This window comes from Poecilia formosa, unplaced genomic scaffold (genome assembly GCF_000485575.1).
Source record: "Poecilia formosa unplaced genomic scaffold, Poecilia_formosa-5.1.2 Scaffold189, whole genome shotgun sequence".
NCBI classification, from domain to species: Eukaryota; Metazoa; Chordata; class Actinopteri; order Cyprinodontiformes; family Poeciliidae; genus Poecilia; species Poecilia formosa.
Genome location: NW_006800128.1, coordinates 791,749 through 812,220, shown reverse-complemented (window position 1 = coordinate 812,220; position 20,472 = coordinate 791,749). Strand labels below are relative to the sequence as shown.

The 20,472-nt window shown below is 38.3% G+C and overlaps 1 protein-coding gene across 3 annotated transcripts in view; it reads right to left on the bottom strand.

The window, feature by feature from the left end:
• The window catches only part of npas3 (neuronal PAS domain protein 3), a 308,598-nt gene that overhangs the window by 135,161 nt on the left and 152,965 nt on the right, over nucleotides 1-20,472 (bottom strand). For all 3 annotated transcript variants that reach the window (XM_007566262.2, XM_016678753.1, XM_016678755.1), the window contains one exon: nucleotides 16,596-16,678. In XM_007566262.2, coding sequence (XP_007566324.1) covers nucleotides 16,596-16,678 — 83 coding nt within the window. The remainder of the gene's footprint in view (nucleotides 1-16,595; nucleotides 16,679-20,472) is intronic.

Sequence of the window (20,472 nt, the reverse complement as noted above, 5' to 3'; positions counted from 1 at the left end):
TTGTGGTGTGTTTGCTTCTCCTCAGGGGGGAAAACAAAACACAGAATCTTGGTTTGTTGCTGCTGGACGTCCACCATGTTAACAGTTTTGTGCATACTTTCATTGATCAGAGAGATCTCTATCACATGTAAGAGACATCTGGATTCTTGGTGACATTTTTAACATTAAAATTAGAAATACCAACAATTAAACAACAAAATGACCATGGATAAAATTTGAACTAAAATACTGAGAAAAACTGATAGGAAGAAGGTGAAAGAATATAAGTGGCATGTATAATCAAGTACACATTTACAATGTCAGATTATTGTGTTTTTTGGATAAAATAAAACCTCCATGTTGTAGTCCTCTTTCATAATAAATAAAACCACCCAACATGATGTTAATTTGTTCTGGGAAAGGCTGTTTGGAACTAAAGAGAAATTAAAGTAGCTTTTCATCCTGAAACCAGGAGAACATAATGATCTACCAGATATTCCACAATGCTGAAGTTATCAAAATTAAAGAAAAATACAGATGTTATTGCATAACTGTACCATGAGACTTGCTGAATAACCCATAATACAAAAGTTAATCTGTAAAATATCCATCCATCCATTTTCTTTACACCCTTGTCCCTTAGTGGGTTCTGGAGGAGTGCTGATGTCTATTTCCAGCAAATGTTCCGGGCAAGAGGCGGGGTCACCCTGGACAGGTCGCCAGGCTGGCGCAGGGCAACACAGATACACACAGGACAAACAACCATACATACACACACCTAGGGGCAATTTGGAGAGGCCAATTAACCTGACAGTCATGTTTTTGGACTGTGGGGGGAAACCGGAGTACCCGGAGAAAACCCACGCAGGGAGAACATGCAAACTCCATGCAGAAAGACCGGGGCCGGGAATCGAACCCAGAATCTTCTTGCTGCAAGGCAACAGCTCTACCAACTGCGCCACTGTGCAGCCCTCATCTGTAAAAGATATGGTTCCAAAATGCTTCATTTCTTGTTTTTCTAAGTTTAAGGTCACAGCTTCTGATTTCTGGATCCACAAAGGTTTTTTACTCACAGTGTCTTTCTGACAGCTTGGAACAAGTAAAATCATTTATGGAAAACATGCGACGGCTAGCACTATTATCATCTGCACATAAACTCCAACTTAGATAAAGTAACTGTTCAAAAGTCCTTTAGCATCAGTAATATCCTATTTTAAAGCTGCTGCTCATCAAAGATGTTAGGTTCAGTTAGTAACTATACAACGATATGCTACTGCATGTCTTTCAGTTCGTTCTGATATTTTGATATGCCAAGTTAGTTGTAACCAAACTTTTATAACTGACTGTATAGTGGTCAGTGTTTGAGTCTTTTATATGTGGGGATAGACAGGAAGTGAGGTTTAAGATCTTTTCATGGCCGTACTCATGCCTTGCTTTATTTCATTTGTCAGTTGATATTTCCCCCTCAGAGCTCAGTCTGTTGAAATTCAGTCCATCTCTCAAGGTTGTTTAATTCTCCGTCTCTTTCACGTTGGCATCACGTCAGCCAAGAAGGGAGGGTCAAAGTTCACGGCTATCAGCCTCCTCCCACAGGACCGCTTGATTGACAGCAATCAGTACTAACCTCCCTCCCTCCCTGTTCGCCCCTCCCCCTCTCTCCCCCTCCACCTGTCAAGACAAAGTGGTTGGGTGTGTGTGTGGACCATTTCATTCTGTCATTTATAATTATACAAATGATATTCAGCTTCGGCTTCCTTCCACTCACAAAAATCTCTCATCATTCTACGGCCAGCCATCCCTCCAGACACAGCCAAGGGATATCGCTACACTCCTATTAGCATAAGACTGTGTTTGTTTAAAGAGCTTTACCCGCCTGTAAAATCAAACAATTAGAGATGCAGACAAGCCTCGGCTTATTGACTGCATCTCTAATAAGAGTCTCGTTTTGTCTTATTTCTTCCTTCTTTTCACCTATGTCCCTCTCTGGATGTTTCGTTTATTGGTTCAGACCTCCTCACTCTCTCTCCCCGTCTCCACTCATCTCTTTGCAGTTATTCCCTTTGCTAATGAACCTGCCAGACCTCACAAGAAGTCAGAGGGGGGTATCGCGGGCAATTGGGATGCGAGGCTTGACGCTCTCCACCGTGACCTTTAGTCTCGCCGCCGCTGCCGGGTCATTCCAAGCCTCTGGAGTCATCTGTGCATGCAGCCTGAAACCCATCATTCTGTGTGTGTGTGTGTGTGTGTGTGTGTGTAATGTGCACATGTTTTAATATGCAAGTCTTAAAAATTTAACTCAAGACCTGACGTTTATTGTTCTGAAACAGCAAAAAGGTGAATAAAATGTGTCAGTCAAGCATTGTTGGAGACAGGCCAAAGGATCGCACTCATTGGTCTTTCTAAATCATTAATGCTAAACCTGAAACAAAGCAGGATGTACATTTTGAAAGTTTCAAACACATTTCATTGAAAATACCTCATATGTACCTTAAGCCTTCATTAATATTAAAATTCTTGTTCATTTATAACATACAGCACCGACTCAGCTCCACTAGATTAGTGGCAGCAGTAATTCACAAACGCCTGGTGAAACTGACTGATGGGCTCATCATACAGATGACTCCTCAGTGCAAGGCTCCTAAAACGTCTGTAAGCAGCACATCTGAGAAACATTGTGATGCCGTGTTGACTCGTTGGAAAGATAAGGAGAATCTTAAAGACAACTGGACCTCACAAGCTTTTTCACAAAGCATGGCAGGGTTTTGGAAATTGACGGTCTGACAGGACAACCGTCTCGTTTCCCAGCTGTTTGACATCTGCCACATTCCTCCAAGCTAAAGGTTTGCTTGGTTTGTCCCTGCCTTGCCTTTTCTACTTCCTTCATTTTTATTCATGTAATGACAGTAGAGGTGACAGTGTGTATTGATAAGCAGTAGGAGAGTTAAAGAAAAAAAAGATTTGAACTGTTAAATCTGTTGAATGAAAACAATAATTAGACATTAGATTAGATTGATATAAATTTGTTGTGTCTTTTCCATTTTGCTTCATGCCTGTGTGAACTGCTCTTCACCTGCTGGATTCCCAGCGCCATCATTAAGCCTCTCCACGTCGATATATGACATTTTTACCTGTAGTAACACTCACTGGCTGTCAGAAAGATTGACGGGCTCACAGGAAACAGTTTTATCTGTGTGCTGTTTGCTGTCATTTTTAATTTCCCACTTACTGTAGTGACAACACACGGCTACTTTACATCTGGTTTATGCTCTGCAGTACAAGATGGTAGCATGTCAGCTGCAGGCGAAGGCGACCACAGATTCTGACATTGTCAAACAGGACAGTTAGAGGTCCTTCATGGACGCAGCATTAAATTGCAATTTAATGTTTGATACTTTGCTGCCATTTAATGTAACAAAATGTGAAATACTGTGAGAAGCTTACCTAGTTTTAAGATACAGTTTACAGATCTAGAAAAGAAAAAACTGAAAATGTCACCTTCATCCACGCTACTGAAGATTAACACAACAGAAGAACAACAGAAGAAAGTTCAAAGAGCAAATTTCATATATAAGTGGAATTATTTGAAAGCTTGAAACCTAAATGAATCACAAAAATATAAAATTTTAAATTCACTTGTGTCCTACAAAAAGATCTGTTCAAGCGCATCTCTAACATGCCAAGATTATTGCAATTTATAGATAAAATAGACATAGTGTATATACAGTGGATACAAGAAGTATTCAGATCCCTTTAAATTATTCACTCATTGCAGCCATTTGCCAAATTAAAAAAAGTTCATAATATTTCTCATGAATGCTCTCTCAGGATCCCATTTTGACAGAAAAAGAAAAAAAAATAAAACAAAATTTTTTGCAAATTTATTTAAAAAGAAAAACAGAGTAATAAGTCTTTAGTTCATTTTTTTTCCTTACGTCTAATGTAAGAAAAAAAAATTGTTTGACGGTGAGGACGTCAAACAAATCAATAACTGCGCTGAAATGGTTCACCCTGCATGTTTCCCATTTCCTACAGAACAATGTTTTTGGGGCTTTTTGGGGACAAATGAATGACAGATTATATATCAGATTTTCAAACTATTTTCCAGCCAACATAAATGTAGAGGAAATGGTAAATTGACTGAACATAGAGCTGAATAGCATGAAGTGGATTTCAGTATGGCAAGCTGTTTTACCATAAAAGCAGTTTTATGTTAAAACCATGTTATGTCCTGACTATTGCAATTACCTTCTAGACATCTAAAAATATTGACTATCCTAGATGATAATTTCTGATATTTGCATTCACAATGTGACTAGTAAAATGAATAATTCCAGAAATCTTCAATCACATCTTGACAAGTCAAAATGTCCTTGATATCGCCCATGACTTCCCCGGATTCATTATTTGAAGGGTCACAAACCTGTAAAACCATTCAAGATACCTCAAACGTAATTATGAGTTAAGACTAATCTAAATTAAGAAATGTCTGTAGTTATCTGGAATTTAATTTGCACTAGTCTGACCTATGTCTTGAAATAAAGCTTCCTTACAACTTCATGGTAAATTTGATATCATTTGATATATTTATAATGTAATTAGAGATACATTTAGTCTAAAATTAGCTTATAAATTAGTTATAAGCTAATTGTAGATATCTAGAATTTAAGTGTTGCTATCATCTCATCTTCCTTTCTCACTAACCCAATTTGCTCCTCACCATTTCTGTGCCCAAAATACTAATCTATACAGTAAATATGCTTTGAAAAGTTCTGCTGTCCACCAGTGGTGGAAAGTAATGAAGTACAAGTACTTCGTTACTGTACTTAAGTACAATTTTCGTGTATCTGTACTTTACTTAAGTAGATTTAATAATGGATACTTTCTACTTTTACTCCACTACATTTTACAGTAAGTATCTGTACTTTCTACTTCACTACATTTCTACAAAACTGTCGCGTTACTCGTTACATCCAAGTTGCGTTGAGCTTTTTTTCTGTTAAATGTGAAGTTCAGGGTCTCAAGGTGGCGCCGTAAAATCCAAGCAATAACGTGACTTAGTGTCTGTTGTCACCCATCGCCTCCACCTTTACTCGAGGTCCAAGACATGCGCACGTCAGTTTCCTCTGAGCGCACGCTCAGAGCATCAGTAATATAATAGCGCTGCATAAACCATAAGATATGGCGACATGTAAAATCAGCAGCGCTTCGCTTTCACAGACGCTGGGGACTTCGTCCAATTTTTAGCGTCACTTGGAAGGAAAGCTTAAAGAAAGGTAAGATCTGTGGACGTGATGCTAGCAAAGCTAGCTGTACTGACTGAGACACACGTTGCATCTACAATGAAAAAAAGTGTTGCTCATGCGCTGAATTATTGTGTGGAGGTGTTGACTGAGGTGTCTCACATATGGGACAACGCTGTGACCAAAGTGCAATATATTGATATGACATTCAGGAACGATCCATTTCTTCTGGACGGATCTTGACTAAATCCTATAGGACTGAAGCCTCACTGAGAGCCGTTCGTTGTTCTTGTAATGCTCTCCGTACACTGCAGTAGCTATTTTATTTCATTAAAATATATTTATATTTATTTAATTGGCGAACAAATAAAACAAGAATGTAAGAATACAGAGCATGCTCATTGCTCTTTGTTTTCGTCACGTGTCATGGTGGGAGACATGGAGGGATTATAAAACAGTCATGGTGCTCCTTCTGCTTGGTTATTTCTTGCCTTTTGGGCCTTGGACAGTGTTCATAGTTGAACGTTGTTAATTACTATGTTTAATAGTGTAGAGTTGTTATTTCTGACATGGGCAATATGGCCAACCGCCCAGGGCGTTATTTTTTTTTAGGGATGGAAGGAGACCTCTGCGGATTGTGGCACAGAGATGAGAGCAAAACAGAATGAAGAAGAGTTTGAATTGATACTGGTTAAATTTATTTCAGACCTAAGTATTTAATATCTAGGTGTTTTTGTGGGAAAGTGGATCTTTCAGATCAATTTGATAGCAATTTTGATAGGTGCACTTAATTTTATTCTCATGTAGCGCAGGGCGCTGGTCTTGATTTTCTTGGGTTCGGTGCTCTAGACTACAACTCTGCTACTTGGCTCCTTGGTTCCATGTCCTCCCCTGCCAAACTAAACTATGTTACAGAGTAAACATAATAGAAACATGCTTTATCTGTGGCATTGTTCATTAAAATGGCACATTTCTAATGTATTAAAATTAAATACGATCGGTTCACTTAATAAATATAGTATTAGGGATTAGGTAATGCATTCAGCAAGTACTTTTACTTTTAATACTTAAGTATTTATAAAAGCCAGTACTTTTTTACTTTTACTTAAGTAAAATGTCAATGTGGTACTTTTACTTTTACTTGAGTACATTTTTGTCTGTGTATTTGTACTTTTACTTAAGTACATTTTTTGAGTACTTTCTCCACCACTGCTGTCCACTCACAAATGAGTTTCTTCTTTCCTACCTTGCTGTTCAACTTTAGTAACGAAGAAAAAAAATATTGTTCAACTTCTTTTCACACTTTTTAGACTAAGGAGCACACAGGTGTACTTTGATCCCTTCTTTCCCAGTCTGGTTAATTAGTTCCTGTCTGCCTGCTGCTCACCATCCTTAAACACCACATGGCAACTTTAAAGAACTAAACATCAATCTGTTCTTTAAAGTCCAAAAACACCACAGCAGTTTCATTTGATCAGCAACAACAACAAAAAAATGCCTTTGCTTTTTTATGTACTCAAATTGAAACATTCTAAAATATATTTTAGGCTTCAAAAAGTAAAAATAAATATATATTTTTTTAATACTGTAGTCATATTTGTTGGAAGCACAATAAAAACCAAAATAAGTCTGAAGAAGGAAACCACTGAAATGTTTAAAGTGACAAATATATAGAAGGAACTTTTAAGCTTTTCTAGATTGGAACCATTCTATGTTCGCCAGGATGAGTTGCTCAGTTTGGAACATGATCTCAAGCTATCTGCAGATAAACCACACTGTGGTTGCCTTCTGACATAGACTCTATGTCAGAAGGCAACTTCCTCCATCAACAGTCAGAGAACGAGAGGGCGTGGAAGGAAGCTGCAGAACACAGAGAAAACTTGTGTGTAAAGGGACAACATGCACAGTGCAGAGAGAAAGATCTCAGCCAGGATTTGATATTGTTTACAATACAGGCCTTAGTAAAACTTACAACTAGATAAAGTCAGAAGACAAGTTTTCTTACACAACGATCTCTATTTATGGTGGATAAAGTTCATTCAAATACAATCTGAACATGCTGTTTAATGATGCTTCTCTCTCACTCTTGCTCTCTCTTCATTAAGCATTATCAACCTCTCTGGCCTAATCTCTCTGATATTAGTGTCTGGTCTCTACCACCTAAGTGACTGGCTGGCATTCATTAGCGCTGCGTTTTAGCCAAATCAATCACACTACGCCCTGTTCGCTAGGCTTTCTTAAAATGTCATCCTCAAACTTCTCACAATCAATTAGGCTGGAGATTAATGAGGCCAATTTGCTGCCAACAGTCTGGCCTTCTTTCTCCGCTGAAAAGGCCGGAGAACGATGTGTTTCTTGCAATGTTTCATGAACACATCTGGGTTTACATAGCATGTGACACACAAACTCAAACAGGTTTAAGTGGGGAGATTAAAATGTCATTTCCAGCTGAAAGTAAGATTATTCTGGTTCCCTGGAGAAAACACACCCAACCACAAAATGACATTCCTGCCAAATTAGTGCTTGTATCATTTCAAATTGTACAGGGTAAAATTAGTGTCTTGTCATTTCTGACCCTGAAATTAACAAGTAGGGACAATCAGTCAAAATGTTTAATGTTAAAATAAAACTTTAATAAAGGAAGGCTAAAGATGATGGCAAAATTCAAATAAATGAAGCTCAGGGAATAAGTTAACACAGACAAATAAGAAGAGAAATGGGTGAGTACCAAGAGAGGTAGGAAGAGGATCTGACAATGAATGAGGACTATGAGTCCTGGGAGGAGGAGTGATTACTAGAATAGGGACAGGGTGAGATCAATTAACTGGGTAACAACAGCTCACGAATCTGGCTGAACAAAATAACAGACACCTTAACAGAACATAAAATAGGAGCAATTCAAGTGTAGCGTGGTACAGCATGCAGTCATGGTGTGGCATGGCGTGGAGGTGTGGCATGGCGTGGAGGTGTGGCAGGGCGTGGTTGTGTGGCATGGCGTGGAGGTGTGGCAGGGCGTGGAGGTGTGGCATGGCGTGGTGGTGTGGCATGGCGTGGTGGTGTGGCATGGCGTGGAGGTGTGGCATGGCGTGGTGGTGTGGCATGGCGTGGTGGTGTGGCATGGCGTGGAGGTGTGTGACGTATAACAGACGCCCCGGATTCAGAGCGTACAATCTTCAACCTGGGTTTGATTCCTGACTTTGAGACTTTTACTGGATGTCTTCACCAAAACTGTCTCCCTGATCTTTCTGCTGTGTTTTTTTGGCTTTTGTATTGCTGATCATCTTCTGTGGAGCTTTTTATGGAGAATGTAAACCATTATGGTCTCGTACATCAATGAGCAACCATCCTCCTGGTCTACAGGTCCTCAGGTTAACAACAGCTTACCACCCCCACTAAAAACGTTTCAAGTTAACAGTGCCTCACAATAAGGACAATCTAGGATATGTTCAATAACATAATGGAAGGAGATAGAGTGTAAATCTTTACATATTCAAAGCAAAAACACAATTAAAAAAATGTCTATCAACCTGAAAGCTACACACACCTCTTCCAGGTGAGAAAGGCTCCACATTGTTTCTGCCACTCCTTATCTCATGTTGGATTCAATCTGCTCTGTCTCATATGGTTGTCATAGCGACTCTCCAGGGATTAAAACGAGGTGTTAGGGGATGTCTAATGTCTCCACCTGAAGGATCAGAGCATGGTGTTAACACACACACACACACGCACACACACACACACACACGTACAGGCTCAACATGGCAGCTACACTCAAAATTGTGAGCTGATGCGTGGCAGCTTGTCTTGTTCCAGCTCCATGTTAACACTCACACATGACAACATGATGTGCAGAGCGGACGGAAAGGAGAACGGGTTGTCACGGTGACACTCTTCCTCTGTGTGGTGGCTGTCTGTCAGAGTGAAGTAGGACAGATAAAGAACACATGCAATGATAAAGATGCGTAATAGATACAGCTGTAAGCAGCACTAAGCAGTGACGTCCCGACCAGTGGGAGTTCTGGAAAGGTACTCGTTAGTTTCCAGCTTCCATCCCGCTCTGATAGTTTGCTCTGTGAGCAGTGCATAAACCAATGTGGGCTGATGTATCACCTCTGATCATACAGTAACAAGCTCTGATCTAATGGAAAGATGCTGCCGCCTGAATCTGCAAACAAATCATACGTTCAAACTGCTCTATGTCAAACTCTGCCTCTGGTTATTTCCACCACATTGGCCAGATAAATCAAACAATAACAAGTGTGACATGCCTTTAAATATTCAGCATTTATCATGCAGACAACCTATACTTGGTCAAAAAAGACCAAGAATGCATTGTCAATGTGTATAAGCAGTTGTACAAAAACAAGGGATGTTGATTTTTTTTCCCTTAATTTCTGTGTAAAATGTTTCTCTGTTTCAACACATTTCATTTAAATGAACCAGTCAGAATCAGGCATGTCTAGATTGATGATCTATGCTGAGGTTGCAGCTATGTGAACCTATTGTGTTCAATGATGGGAATAAACATCAATAGTTTTATTAGTAACAGGTAATAAACTAGTTTATTCTCCATCTTGTCAAAGCTGTCATAATAAAATGATAATAATATGAGTCACACTAGTAAAACTATTACTCAGAACTGGTGCAGCTGAAGTTTCATCTAGGCCTGTCACGATAACAAATTTTGCTGGACGATTGTCTAAAAAATTATTGCGATAAACGATAATATTGTTTCAAGACGTTTTGACACTGATTTAATGGAAATGACTAATAATGCATGCGATTTCCTGCCATAGATAGATACACTTTATTTGCAAAAGAACACATAACACTGGAACTAATAAACTACATAAATAAAACAACCAAAAACAAAAATAAAATGGATTCTCAGTCTCCATTAACAAAAAACGTACTTGAATAAAAACTAAACAAAAAGCCAAAGTGGAAATAAATACTGCATTCAACCAAAAGAGTGCAGATTATGAAGTCTGTATACTATATTGCCTTTCAGTAATCACTAGATTTAAATAAAGAAGATGGACACATCTGACTACCTAATGCAATAGTTCATACTACACGATTTTTTGCCCCCATTTTCTCCTTATCACAATCTTAGGTCGTTGGCCGATCTAAGATTCTTGCTGGTGATTTCGTAAGCGATCATCCTGCAGTGTGTGGTGTGTTATGGTAGATCGTCGTGGCCGCTCTGATCTAAATAAGGCGTTTTCCTCGACTGGGAGCTTAACGCTGAATGTGACAGGTAGCCAATCAGAATGCGCAGATTATCCTCCGTGCTTTGTGAGGGGAAATTACAAAGGGGAATCCCAAACGGCTGACACGGTGCAACCCGAAGTCCATCGGACATCGGAGATATGTGCAAACAACATTAATATTTATTCAACATTTCATGCAAAGAACATAGAAATGACAAGGAGAGGAGTTGGAGCCAAATTGCTACCGCAGCTGATAAACCCGGTAAGTTTTCAGTTGTTCTTCGTTAATGTGACATAAATAGGTTATAATGATTTTCATTCAGTCAGAACTTTACGCTGACTCTAGCCACATGCATCACAGGTAGATTCTAGTAAAGCATTGATTAATGCCCGATTTTAAAATTAGTTAACTGGACTTGTAGCCATTATTTTGTGCCCATGTGGCTGGACACCACACGGCATGACGAACCCGATTAAACCGTTATACCTAGGATGTCTGTCGGCTAATGTGTGATCTCAGGTTTTGAAAATAGGCCGACAGTCGGCCGACAACTAGTGTAGTGTGAGCTGGACATTACACTGAGGAAATGAGGAAGGGAAGGTCAGTGGAGAGCACCAGAGCTGAGCCTTTTTAATTCAGTGTCATCAATAGAAATAAAAAAGGCAGGAAGAGACGATAGAGCCGATAATTAAAATGAGGTGGATAGGTTTAATATATCGTGCGATTAATTGATTTATCGTTTATCGCGACAGGCCTAGCTTCATCTTACAGGAAGCTAGGGGGTAAAAACATACAATTGCTTCTGATTGGTTGAGGGAGAACCAACCAGCAGCAGACTGGTTGGTTTATCACACAGCAAACACACATCATCAACAAGGCACATAGAGACACTTCAAGGTAACGTTTTTCTAAGTGGAAGAATAGAAGTACATTATGTTGATCTCAAAGAGATAAAAAGCAAATAAAATGTAATGATGTAATGTAATGAATCCTCTGGAACAACGAGATTCTTTATTGCAATCAGTAACCGATAATCAATCAGCAATCAGTAACTATCCTTGGTAATTAGCTACTTTGGTAATGCCAGTCATTTCTTCACGAAGTACCAACTGTAACTAACTATGTTTTTAAAATAACCCACACAGTACTGGAACCATCCATCCATTTTCCTTGTTCCTTAGTGGGGTCGGGAGGGTTGCTTATGTCTATCTTCAGCTAACGTTCCGGGCGAGAGGCAGGGTCACCCTGGACAGGTCGCCAGTCTGTCACAGGGCAACACAGAGACAGACAGGACAAACAACCATGCACACACACACTCACACCTAGGGACAATTTAGAGAGACCAGTTAACCTGACAGTCATGTTTCTGGACTGTGGGAGGAAACCAGAGTATCCTTTGAGAAAACCCACGCAGGGAGAACATGCAAACTCCATGCAGAAAGACCGGGGCCGGGAATTGAACCCAGAACCTCCTTGCTGCAAGGCAACAGCTCTACCATTTGAGTCAAAAACATGGATGACACCAGAGACTGGACCAGAAAATGATTACACTTTTTGTTTCAATCACTGTTAGGAAAAAAGGTTTCAATCATAACTAAACTTGTCATTCCTTCTGTAGCTCTCACCATGATGCCTTTCATTTGGAGATATTTCAGCAAACATATTGACATGCTATGTTTTACAGAACATGTTGTAATGTTATTCATGTTGTATATCATATTGTAATGTTATTTCCTCATCAAAAACATACCTGGGGTGTTGCTTTGATTCTCTCTTGCATGTTTAAGGAATTTTTTTTTTGTCTCCCGTGGCAACAATTTGCGGTGCCTAAATTCTTGCTCTCATCAAGAGAGCAAGAGTATTTACACAAATTTGCATTATGTGGAAATATTGAAGAAATCTCAAGACCTCATCCAGGAGGCTGAAGCTTGGTCACCAAGTCTTCAAGACAGAACATGACCTGAAGCTTCCCACCAAATTAGCAACAAAGTGACATTCGAAGAACAGAGTCAATGTTTTAGACCTGCCATCACTTAGGCCCAACCTCAGCGCCATAGAAACTGTACAGGCAGAGCTGAACATTTTACAACTATTTCCTCTGTTCAGCTATGTTTCTCTCCCAGATGAAACCACTAAATGAGCCACTGCTGCCATTAACTATTTACTCTTTCTATAGCATAAAAAATCCTAATGGATCAGTCCTGTTTTGCATGTGTGTGTGTGTGTGTGTGTGTGTGTGTGTGTGTGTGTGTGTGTGTGTGTGTGTNTGCTTCTGATTGGTTGAGGGAGAACCAACCAGCAGCAGACTGGTTGGTTTATCACACAGCAAACACACATCATCAACAAGGCACATAGAGACACTTCAAGGTAACGTTTTTCTAAGTGGAAGAATAGAAGTACATTATGTTGATCTCAAAGAGATAAAAAGCAAATAAAATGTAATGATGTAATGTAATGAATCCTCTGGAACAACAAGATTCTTTATTGCAATCAGTAACCGATAATCAATCAGCAATCAGTAACTATCCTTGGTAATTAGCTACTTTGGTAATGTCAGTCATTTCTTCACGAAGTACCAACTGTAACTAACTATGTTTTTAAAATAACCCACACAGTACTGGAACCATCCATCCATTTTCCTTGTCCCTTAGTGGGGTCGGGAGGGTTGCTTATGTCTATCTCCAGCTAACGTTCCGGGCGAGAGGCTGGGTCACCCTGGACAGGTCGCCAGTCTGTCACAGGGCAACACAGAGACAGACAGGACAAACAACCATGCACACACACACTCACACCTAGGGAGAATTTGGAGAGACCAGTTAACCTGACAGTCATGTTTTTGGACTGTGGGAGGAAACCAGAGTACCCTTTGAGAAAACCCACGCAGGGAGAACATGCAAACTCCATGCAGAAAGACCTCAGGCCGGGAATTGAACCCAGAACCTTCTTGCTGCAAGGCAACAGCTCTACCATTTGAGTCAAAAACATGGATGACACCAGAGACTGGACCAGAAAAGGATTACACTTTTTGTTTCAATCATTGTTAGGAAAAAAGGTTTCAATCAAAACTAAACTCGTCATTCCTTCTGTAGCTCTCACCATGATGCCTTTCATTTGGAGATATTTCAGCAAACATATTCACATGCTATGTTTTACAGAACATGTTTTAATGTTATTCATGTTGTATATCATATTGTAATGTTATTTCCTCATCAAAAACATACCTGGGGTGTTGCTTTGATTCTCTCTTGCATGTTTAAGAAATTTTTTTTTTAGTCTCCCGTGGCAACCATTTGCGGTGCCTAAATTCTTGCTCTCGTTAAGAGAGCAAGTGTATTTACACAAATTTGCATTATGTGGAATGTTAACTGTTTACTTTTTCTACAGCATAAAAAATCCTAATGGATCAGTCCTGTTTTGTGTGTGTGCGTGCGTGTCTGTCTTGTCAGAGTACACATACATTTAGAGAGCAATAATTTAAAATGGAGAAAGCAATATATGCACATTTACAAAAAGGGTAAGATATTGAGCCACACACACACACGCACACACACACTACCAGATTGGAGCAGTTGTGGTATCGCATAGACCTGGCTGTGATCTTTAAAGCTCAGCCTTTGGGCTGTATGTTAAATAGATAAAGAGTGGAGCATGTTAGGAATTAAAGCTGCAAGAAACACACAGACACACACAAACCTCAGGGAATGAACCATGATAACCCAGTCATTATCATACTTTCGTAATTCCATTTAATAACCCAGCTTAGCTGCAGTAAGAGCTGCATGTTGAGGAATAATTGAAGTCTTGTTTGGTGTAAAATCTGAAGCTGAATTAAGAAGAATTACTAGGCTAATAATGTAAAAGTATGAAATAATTATGAAGAATAATTTGGTGTCTGACAAGTAAATTATAGGAAATAATTCAAATGACAAATTTGTGAGAAAAAAAGAGTATTTGAAAAGGTTTTGTTATTGGACTGTACAGTTTTACAAGTCTATGATTTAGAAGATGACATTATGAATTAAATATCACTGGACAACAAAACTGATAAAAGTAAATTTGCTACTCCTTGATCTTCACTGTTATTGAGGGAAACTAGTATTTGTTTAATTTAGTCATGTTACCCTAAGCTTTTTAAATTAATTCTCAATAAAGCATTTGGGGGATTAGGCCAATGCCCAAAGTAAAATGAATAAGATACGAGAATTACATGAGCATTATAATTTGGAAATAAAAGGTATTGAGGCCAACAGGCAGGTGCAGTGCAATTGGTGCACATCTCATTTCGCCCAGTTCAATGCATCAACTGTAGACCTATCTTAATATTACTGGTGTGTAAAAATCCCTTTTTTAAAATAAGCAAATGATGCGGGCAGGTAAAGTCTGTTGGCACGAAGGAAAACCTGCATACATTACATACCTGCATTTGTTAGATACAAACAAGTCCATATGGACAAGACAAGATTCAGGTCAAGTTCTACTTGGACTTTTATTGCAAAATTATAATACACCTCTTTCTAATGTTATCATTTTGCAAGATACTTTCTGCTAGTTTAGGATCATTATCCTGTTACATTACTACATTTCCACAATTACATTCAAGCCAAGTGTGAGGAGTTACTGTGTGGGGACTAAGTTACTGCAACTTACAAAGTTACATTTAAACAAGTCCATTCCATTGATCCTTCGCCACAGTGCTTGTAGAAACCATGAAGTTTGTTCATGTTGCAGCATCCTTTTTAGGGAAAGGATTTGAACTAATTCAAAATGTTCATTCCTGTAAATGTGATGCACAAGCAACATCCATGAAGAACATTGAAGCACAATGAAGAAGCTTCTCTCGGTTCTCTGGGGGTTCAAAAACCGAAATGACAGGAAGCTGGAAAAGACTATTGTGTTCAAGTTATGTGAAAGGAGTTATCCTATCAGTGAAGCTTTTCATAAAATTTTGCTTGTTTTGTTCATAAAATGTAATTAATTATTACAGACCCCACAATTAATGCAATTAAACATGTTAATCGAGTACCACCACAATTTCTTTTCTATATTCAGGGTTTTCTTGTGTCTTGTGTTTAAGCTTAAGTTTAAACTGGAACAATGATTTTGGTGTAAATGCATTTATATGTTTCATTAAGTCTACTTTATTAAGTGATAATAAACACTTGCAAGTAGTAAAAGTGCTCTAAGAATTCAGTTCCACTAAGATAAATTATGAAGCATTTGGAAATTTGAAAGATAAGAAACAACCTTCAGAACTTATAAGTTCATGAACTTTGTTCATGATAAAGAAAGCTACTTCTGATGAGGCGCACATTCCTACTGATTTAAACAGAGTGCCTCTACAGTGAACACTGTGATCAGTACATTGATCAAAAATCTATTTCCAGATGACCTATAAGGAAAACATGATGCAGATGGTTTTAGATATACTAACACTGGAATGCATTTAACCAGGTGTGTTTTTCTTTAAATTGAGGGCATTCTCCTTGGCCGCTGATTTGAAGTCAAAAGGAGGGGAAGTTAAAGTGCTCCATAATACACAACTCAAATGTTTAAATGTTTATCTCAATACTGTGAGGTGCTGGAAATAACAGTAACACTTTATTGTCATTGCATAAAACTGATCTCAGGAGAAGTGATACAACTAACCTGTAAACTTCACCTGGATATGGAGCAAATCCTTAAGCAAAAACAGACCAACTCATAAGGGAGGTAGACCAAAATAGCAAATATCAGACATTACGATAAAATGCATTTTGTTTGATTTTACAATGGGACTGTAGCAGTAAAATATTTTCAACTGAGAATACAATGTATTTTTCTTGTATGTTCTTGCTGTAAAGTGTAGTAAAGTGTAGAGAAGGTCACATTACAGCGGTTATGATGTTGTTTTATAATACTGAGAAACTAGGAAAAGTATCTTCAACAATCTGAACTGAAAAGGCTCTAATCCTTGAAATAAACACAAAACACAAGTATTTTCATGTAAAATAAAATCACCCCAACATTTGCATATAATATGGTAAACCATATTTTTAAAAGGATTGTAAAGTGTTAAAGGCTTACTGTAAATTAAAGTGGAATTTAGAGGATTTGTGTATTTACTACATTGGGTAAGTACGGTAACAATAATTAAAGGAATTTTAAGCATTGAATAATTCCTACCTGTAATATGTGGCTACCCAGGTGAGGTTCGAAGATCTCAGAGGCAACGGCACTGGGACTCCTCCTCCGCTGAGTACCGATAGCTAAACGAACCAGTTCACACACAACAAGAGAGAAAGCACAGGACAGGACAGAAGGAGACTGGTGAGACTCAGACACATTGATACGAGCAAAGCTACATCCACACACAAATATGTGTCCTCACACACAAACACACACACCCACACACATTTATACAGCCTAGCATGACAAACACACATAGCACAAGACAAAAGGAACCAGTGAGGTCATCTCTGAACAACCTAACATTGCATGAAAGATTAGCACTATTAGCTGTTCTCACTGTGATATTGTTGAGGTGATTAAGATAACCAGCAAGACAAACATCTGAATAAAACTTCTGACATATGTGTGAAAGGAAACAAGGAGAACCGTTAAGTGCAGAGTGAAATATGTTTTGTAGTTAGGATAGCTTAAAAACGGACCTTTAAAGGTTTATAAAGACAAAGATATAAACATGTTTTGTGTGGAAGTATCTTTCTTGTGTCCCATCCTGACCGACTAAAGCATTAAACACTGCTCTTTAAACAACTCTTTATTGCTTGCTTTCATAGTAGTTAGAAGAAATGTATTAGGGAGACCCAATGTTCTTAAAAGCCACTTTGTAATTGCTGCTTTATCAACACATTCAAACCAAAAACAGAATTGCAAGAACATATTGCAATTTAGTGCAATTTCATTAAACATACTTAACCTTTCATTCGAAGGAAAAAGGAAAGGGACATGGATGATGCTTTATAGTATTTAAAATGTGATCCTCAGACCAGAACTAGCTGAGAAAAACAGGAAGTTCAACAGCCAAGAAGGGAGCATGACCATGTGAACAATCTGCCCTCTGGTAAAGCTCTTCTTTCTTAAAGATGACAAAATGGACACAAGTGGAAAGCAAAAGAAGCATGCTAACAGGTAAACCGTTTCAACTGTACAGCTGAGTCTCAGACTTAAAGTGATTACAGAACAAAAGCAGCAGATTAAAGGCACCGAGTTGCATTGATGTTTGTTTACTGGAATGCCCTTTGGAAGTGCTTAAAGCCAAGTCCACCCTCAGGCCTTTATTTGGCTGCCAGACTTTTAACATCTCTTTGCAGGGAAGCACCAAAACAAAACAAACAAAAGAAAATAGTTAATGTACAGAAATGGAAACTAACAAAAGTTGAGCCTGATGAGAGGAGCAGAACAAGGTGCGATAAGAGAACACAAGGAATGCTTTTGGACCTTTCTTAAAAATCAGAAAGACAATTCAAGCAACAAACAAACAGAAGAGAATTTCTTTTGCCCCGAGGTCATTTTCCACTTGGCACAATTTCTATTCACATCGTCTCCCTGCAGATCTCATTACACTGCATTTAAAACACTGACATAAATGCTAGGAAAACATTTTTAGTAGAGGTGAGTGGTATGTTAATGAAGCAGAATAATGTTGAATTAAGGCACAATCAAGCCACTTTGAATAAAAGCAGAAAAAAACAAAAACCTCAATCGTCAAGAAGGTTGGTGAGGCCAAACTACGGAGCTCAATGTGACAGCATATTTAATAATCCAGAATGAAAATCTTCATGGTAATTATTCCAAACTGTTCAAGTGAGAAGGTGAAAAAAAAGGGTCAAGATGATGATAGTAAGCAGTAAGAAAAGCCAGAGGAGGACAGAAAATCATAAATGAAAATAAAGCAGATGAAGTTGGGGAAGGCAAAGGCAGTGCAGCTGCTGCCATGATGCACAAAGTAAAGAGCAACAACTTGCAACCCTGACAGTTATCCTTCCCTCAAGTTCTTCATTCAAAATAAAAAGTCTGAAAAAATTTATAAATTACAATCCTGCCCCTTATACCAAGTAGATCCACATTCTGATGGAGCGCCCTCTGCTGGCAATCAAATGTGCCAAAAAGTTTCAAAAAAAGAAATTTAAACCTATCTATCGATGCACCACAATGATTGTGCTTTTCATGATGAAACAGAAAATTGAATATTAAAGTGACATATTAAGGGTGAAGTAAAGTTGGATTACAGACTAAAATTAATGATGTACTTAGAATTGTGACTCAAATAGTCAAAGGAAACTCTAAACAAATGGGATTAAAGCCTTGACTGAAAGGAACTAAGTCATTTAGGTACTAATATTAGAATAAAAGTAGGGAGTCAGATTAAGAACTTTAGAATAGAAGTGACATCTACTTTTTTAGTTTTTGTGGAGACTGATTCATATAAGCTGCAACTATCTGGTTGACTTTTTAGGCAGTGAAAATACTTTTCCAGTAACCAATTTGATTACAGATAAAAACATGGATCTTTGCTGGAATTTAAGTCATTTAATTCTGAAAATGTTGTTCAGGTGATAAAAGACCAACAACAGTCCTTATGTGTTTCTAGTTCAGGTCTGATCCCTTTATAAAAATGGTTGTACCGACTGTATTTTACAACAAGCACACAAGAAGTAAACATGTAAAACTATATATAAAAAAAAACATCAAAAACATAAAACAGGTCAAATGCAGATTCAGAAAATACATTTTAAGTAGAGTGAAAGCACAGTGAGCAAAAGTGAGTCTTTAAAAGTTTCTTAAAATGACTGATGTTCTCAGCAGATCTAATTGTGTAGTAGATTGTTCCAGAGAATCGGGACAGCGACTCCAAATGCATGACCACCTGTTTGGATTAACTTGAATCTGGGAATGACTTTTGATTGGGTGTGAATATGTCATGGAGATAAACCAGGCTAGATTATGGAGAGCCTTGATCACAAATAACAAGCTTTTGGAATCAATCCTGTATCAGACAGAGATGAGACGCTGACATATTCTTTTACACATTGTAATATAACTGCAGGGTTTCCCCCAGTAAACTTGCTAAGCCCAGTGGTCGGGGCGTCGAGGCGGTCCACCATGTTTTTGTATTAAAAGATGTTGACAGGAAATGTAAAAGTATTACTGTGTAATTATATGTAACGGGGAAACATCTCCAGTGAAATGCTATTTAAACCAACAACTAGTCTAAAATCAACAAATTTTCACTTCCATTTAATCCAAATTAAGTCAGCGGCTCCATCAGGCCCCCAAGGGCTTCAAGGGCCCCATAAACACTAATATTTTAAAACAGACCACAGATACAAATGTAACACTTGTTTATTGAGATTATCAATCCTGTTAAATTTGATTAAATTGTTTAGGCATACATAAGTTAAAACATTTTAAATTGTTTAACATTTAGATGCAAGATTTTAAGGAGCTGACAAGTTTACTTTGTAAAACTTAAAAGAACAATATTCATAGGTAGATTGTTTTGTTACCATAGCAACAATCTGATGCTGTGAGTTTAATCTTTGAATTTACAAATACAAATTAGTAAACTGCCATTATAACTTATTGTTTTTTAGGCTGACCAATTAAACTACTCCCTTCTCCCATATTTCACTAAATCTAACACAGAAGCTGTTAGAGGTGCTGATATTTTTAACAACAAAAGGGGCCCCTTAGTCAAAATCTGCTCAAGGCCTCATACAGCCTTGGACCGGCCCTGCACATTGAGTAAATCCGCTGCACTGCGCGGAGATGCGCAACAAACGGGAGATTTAATTGAATGCTGCTTCAGTAGCTCTTTCATTTCGTGTCTGTTGAGTTTTTAATCGTCACAGAAACTATTCTGGTTGGTCGAGTTTATGGGACGAGTTTCTCAGATCTCCGTGCGCCGCGCGCATTAACTCTAAGTAGACAACACATTTGATATGGTTTGATGCATCGTGTAACCGGAAAAATAATACTAAAAAAAAAAATAATAATAATAATAATATAAAATCAGCGTGATGCGTGACTCCGAGGAGAG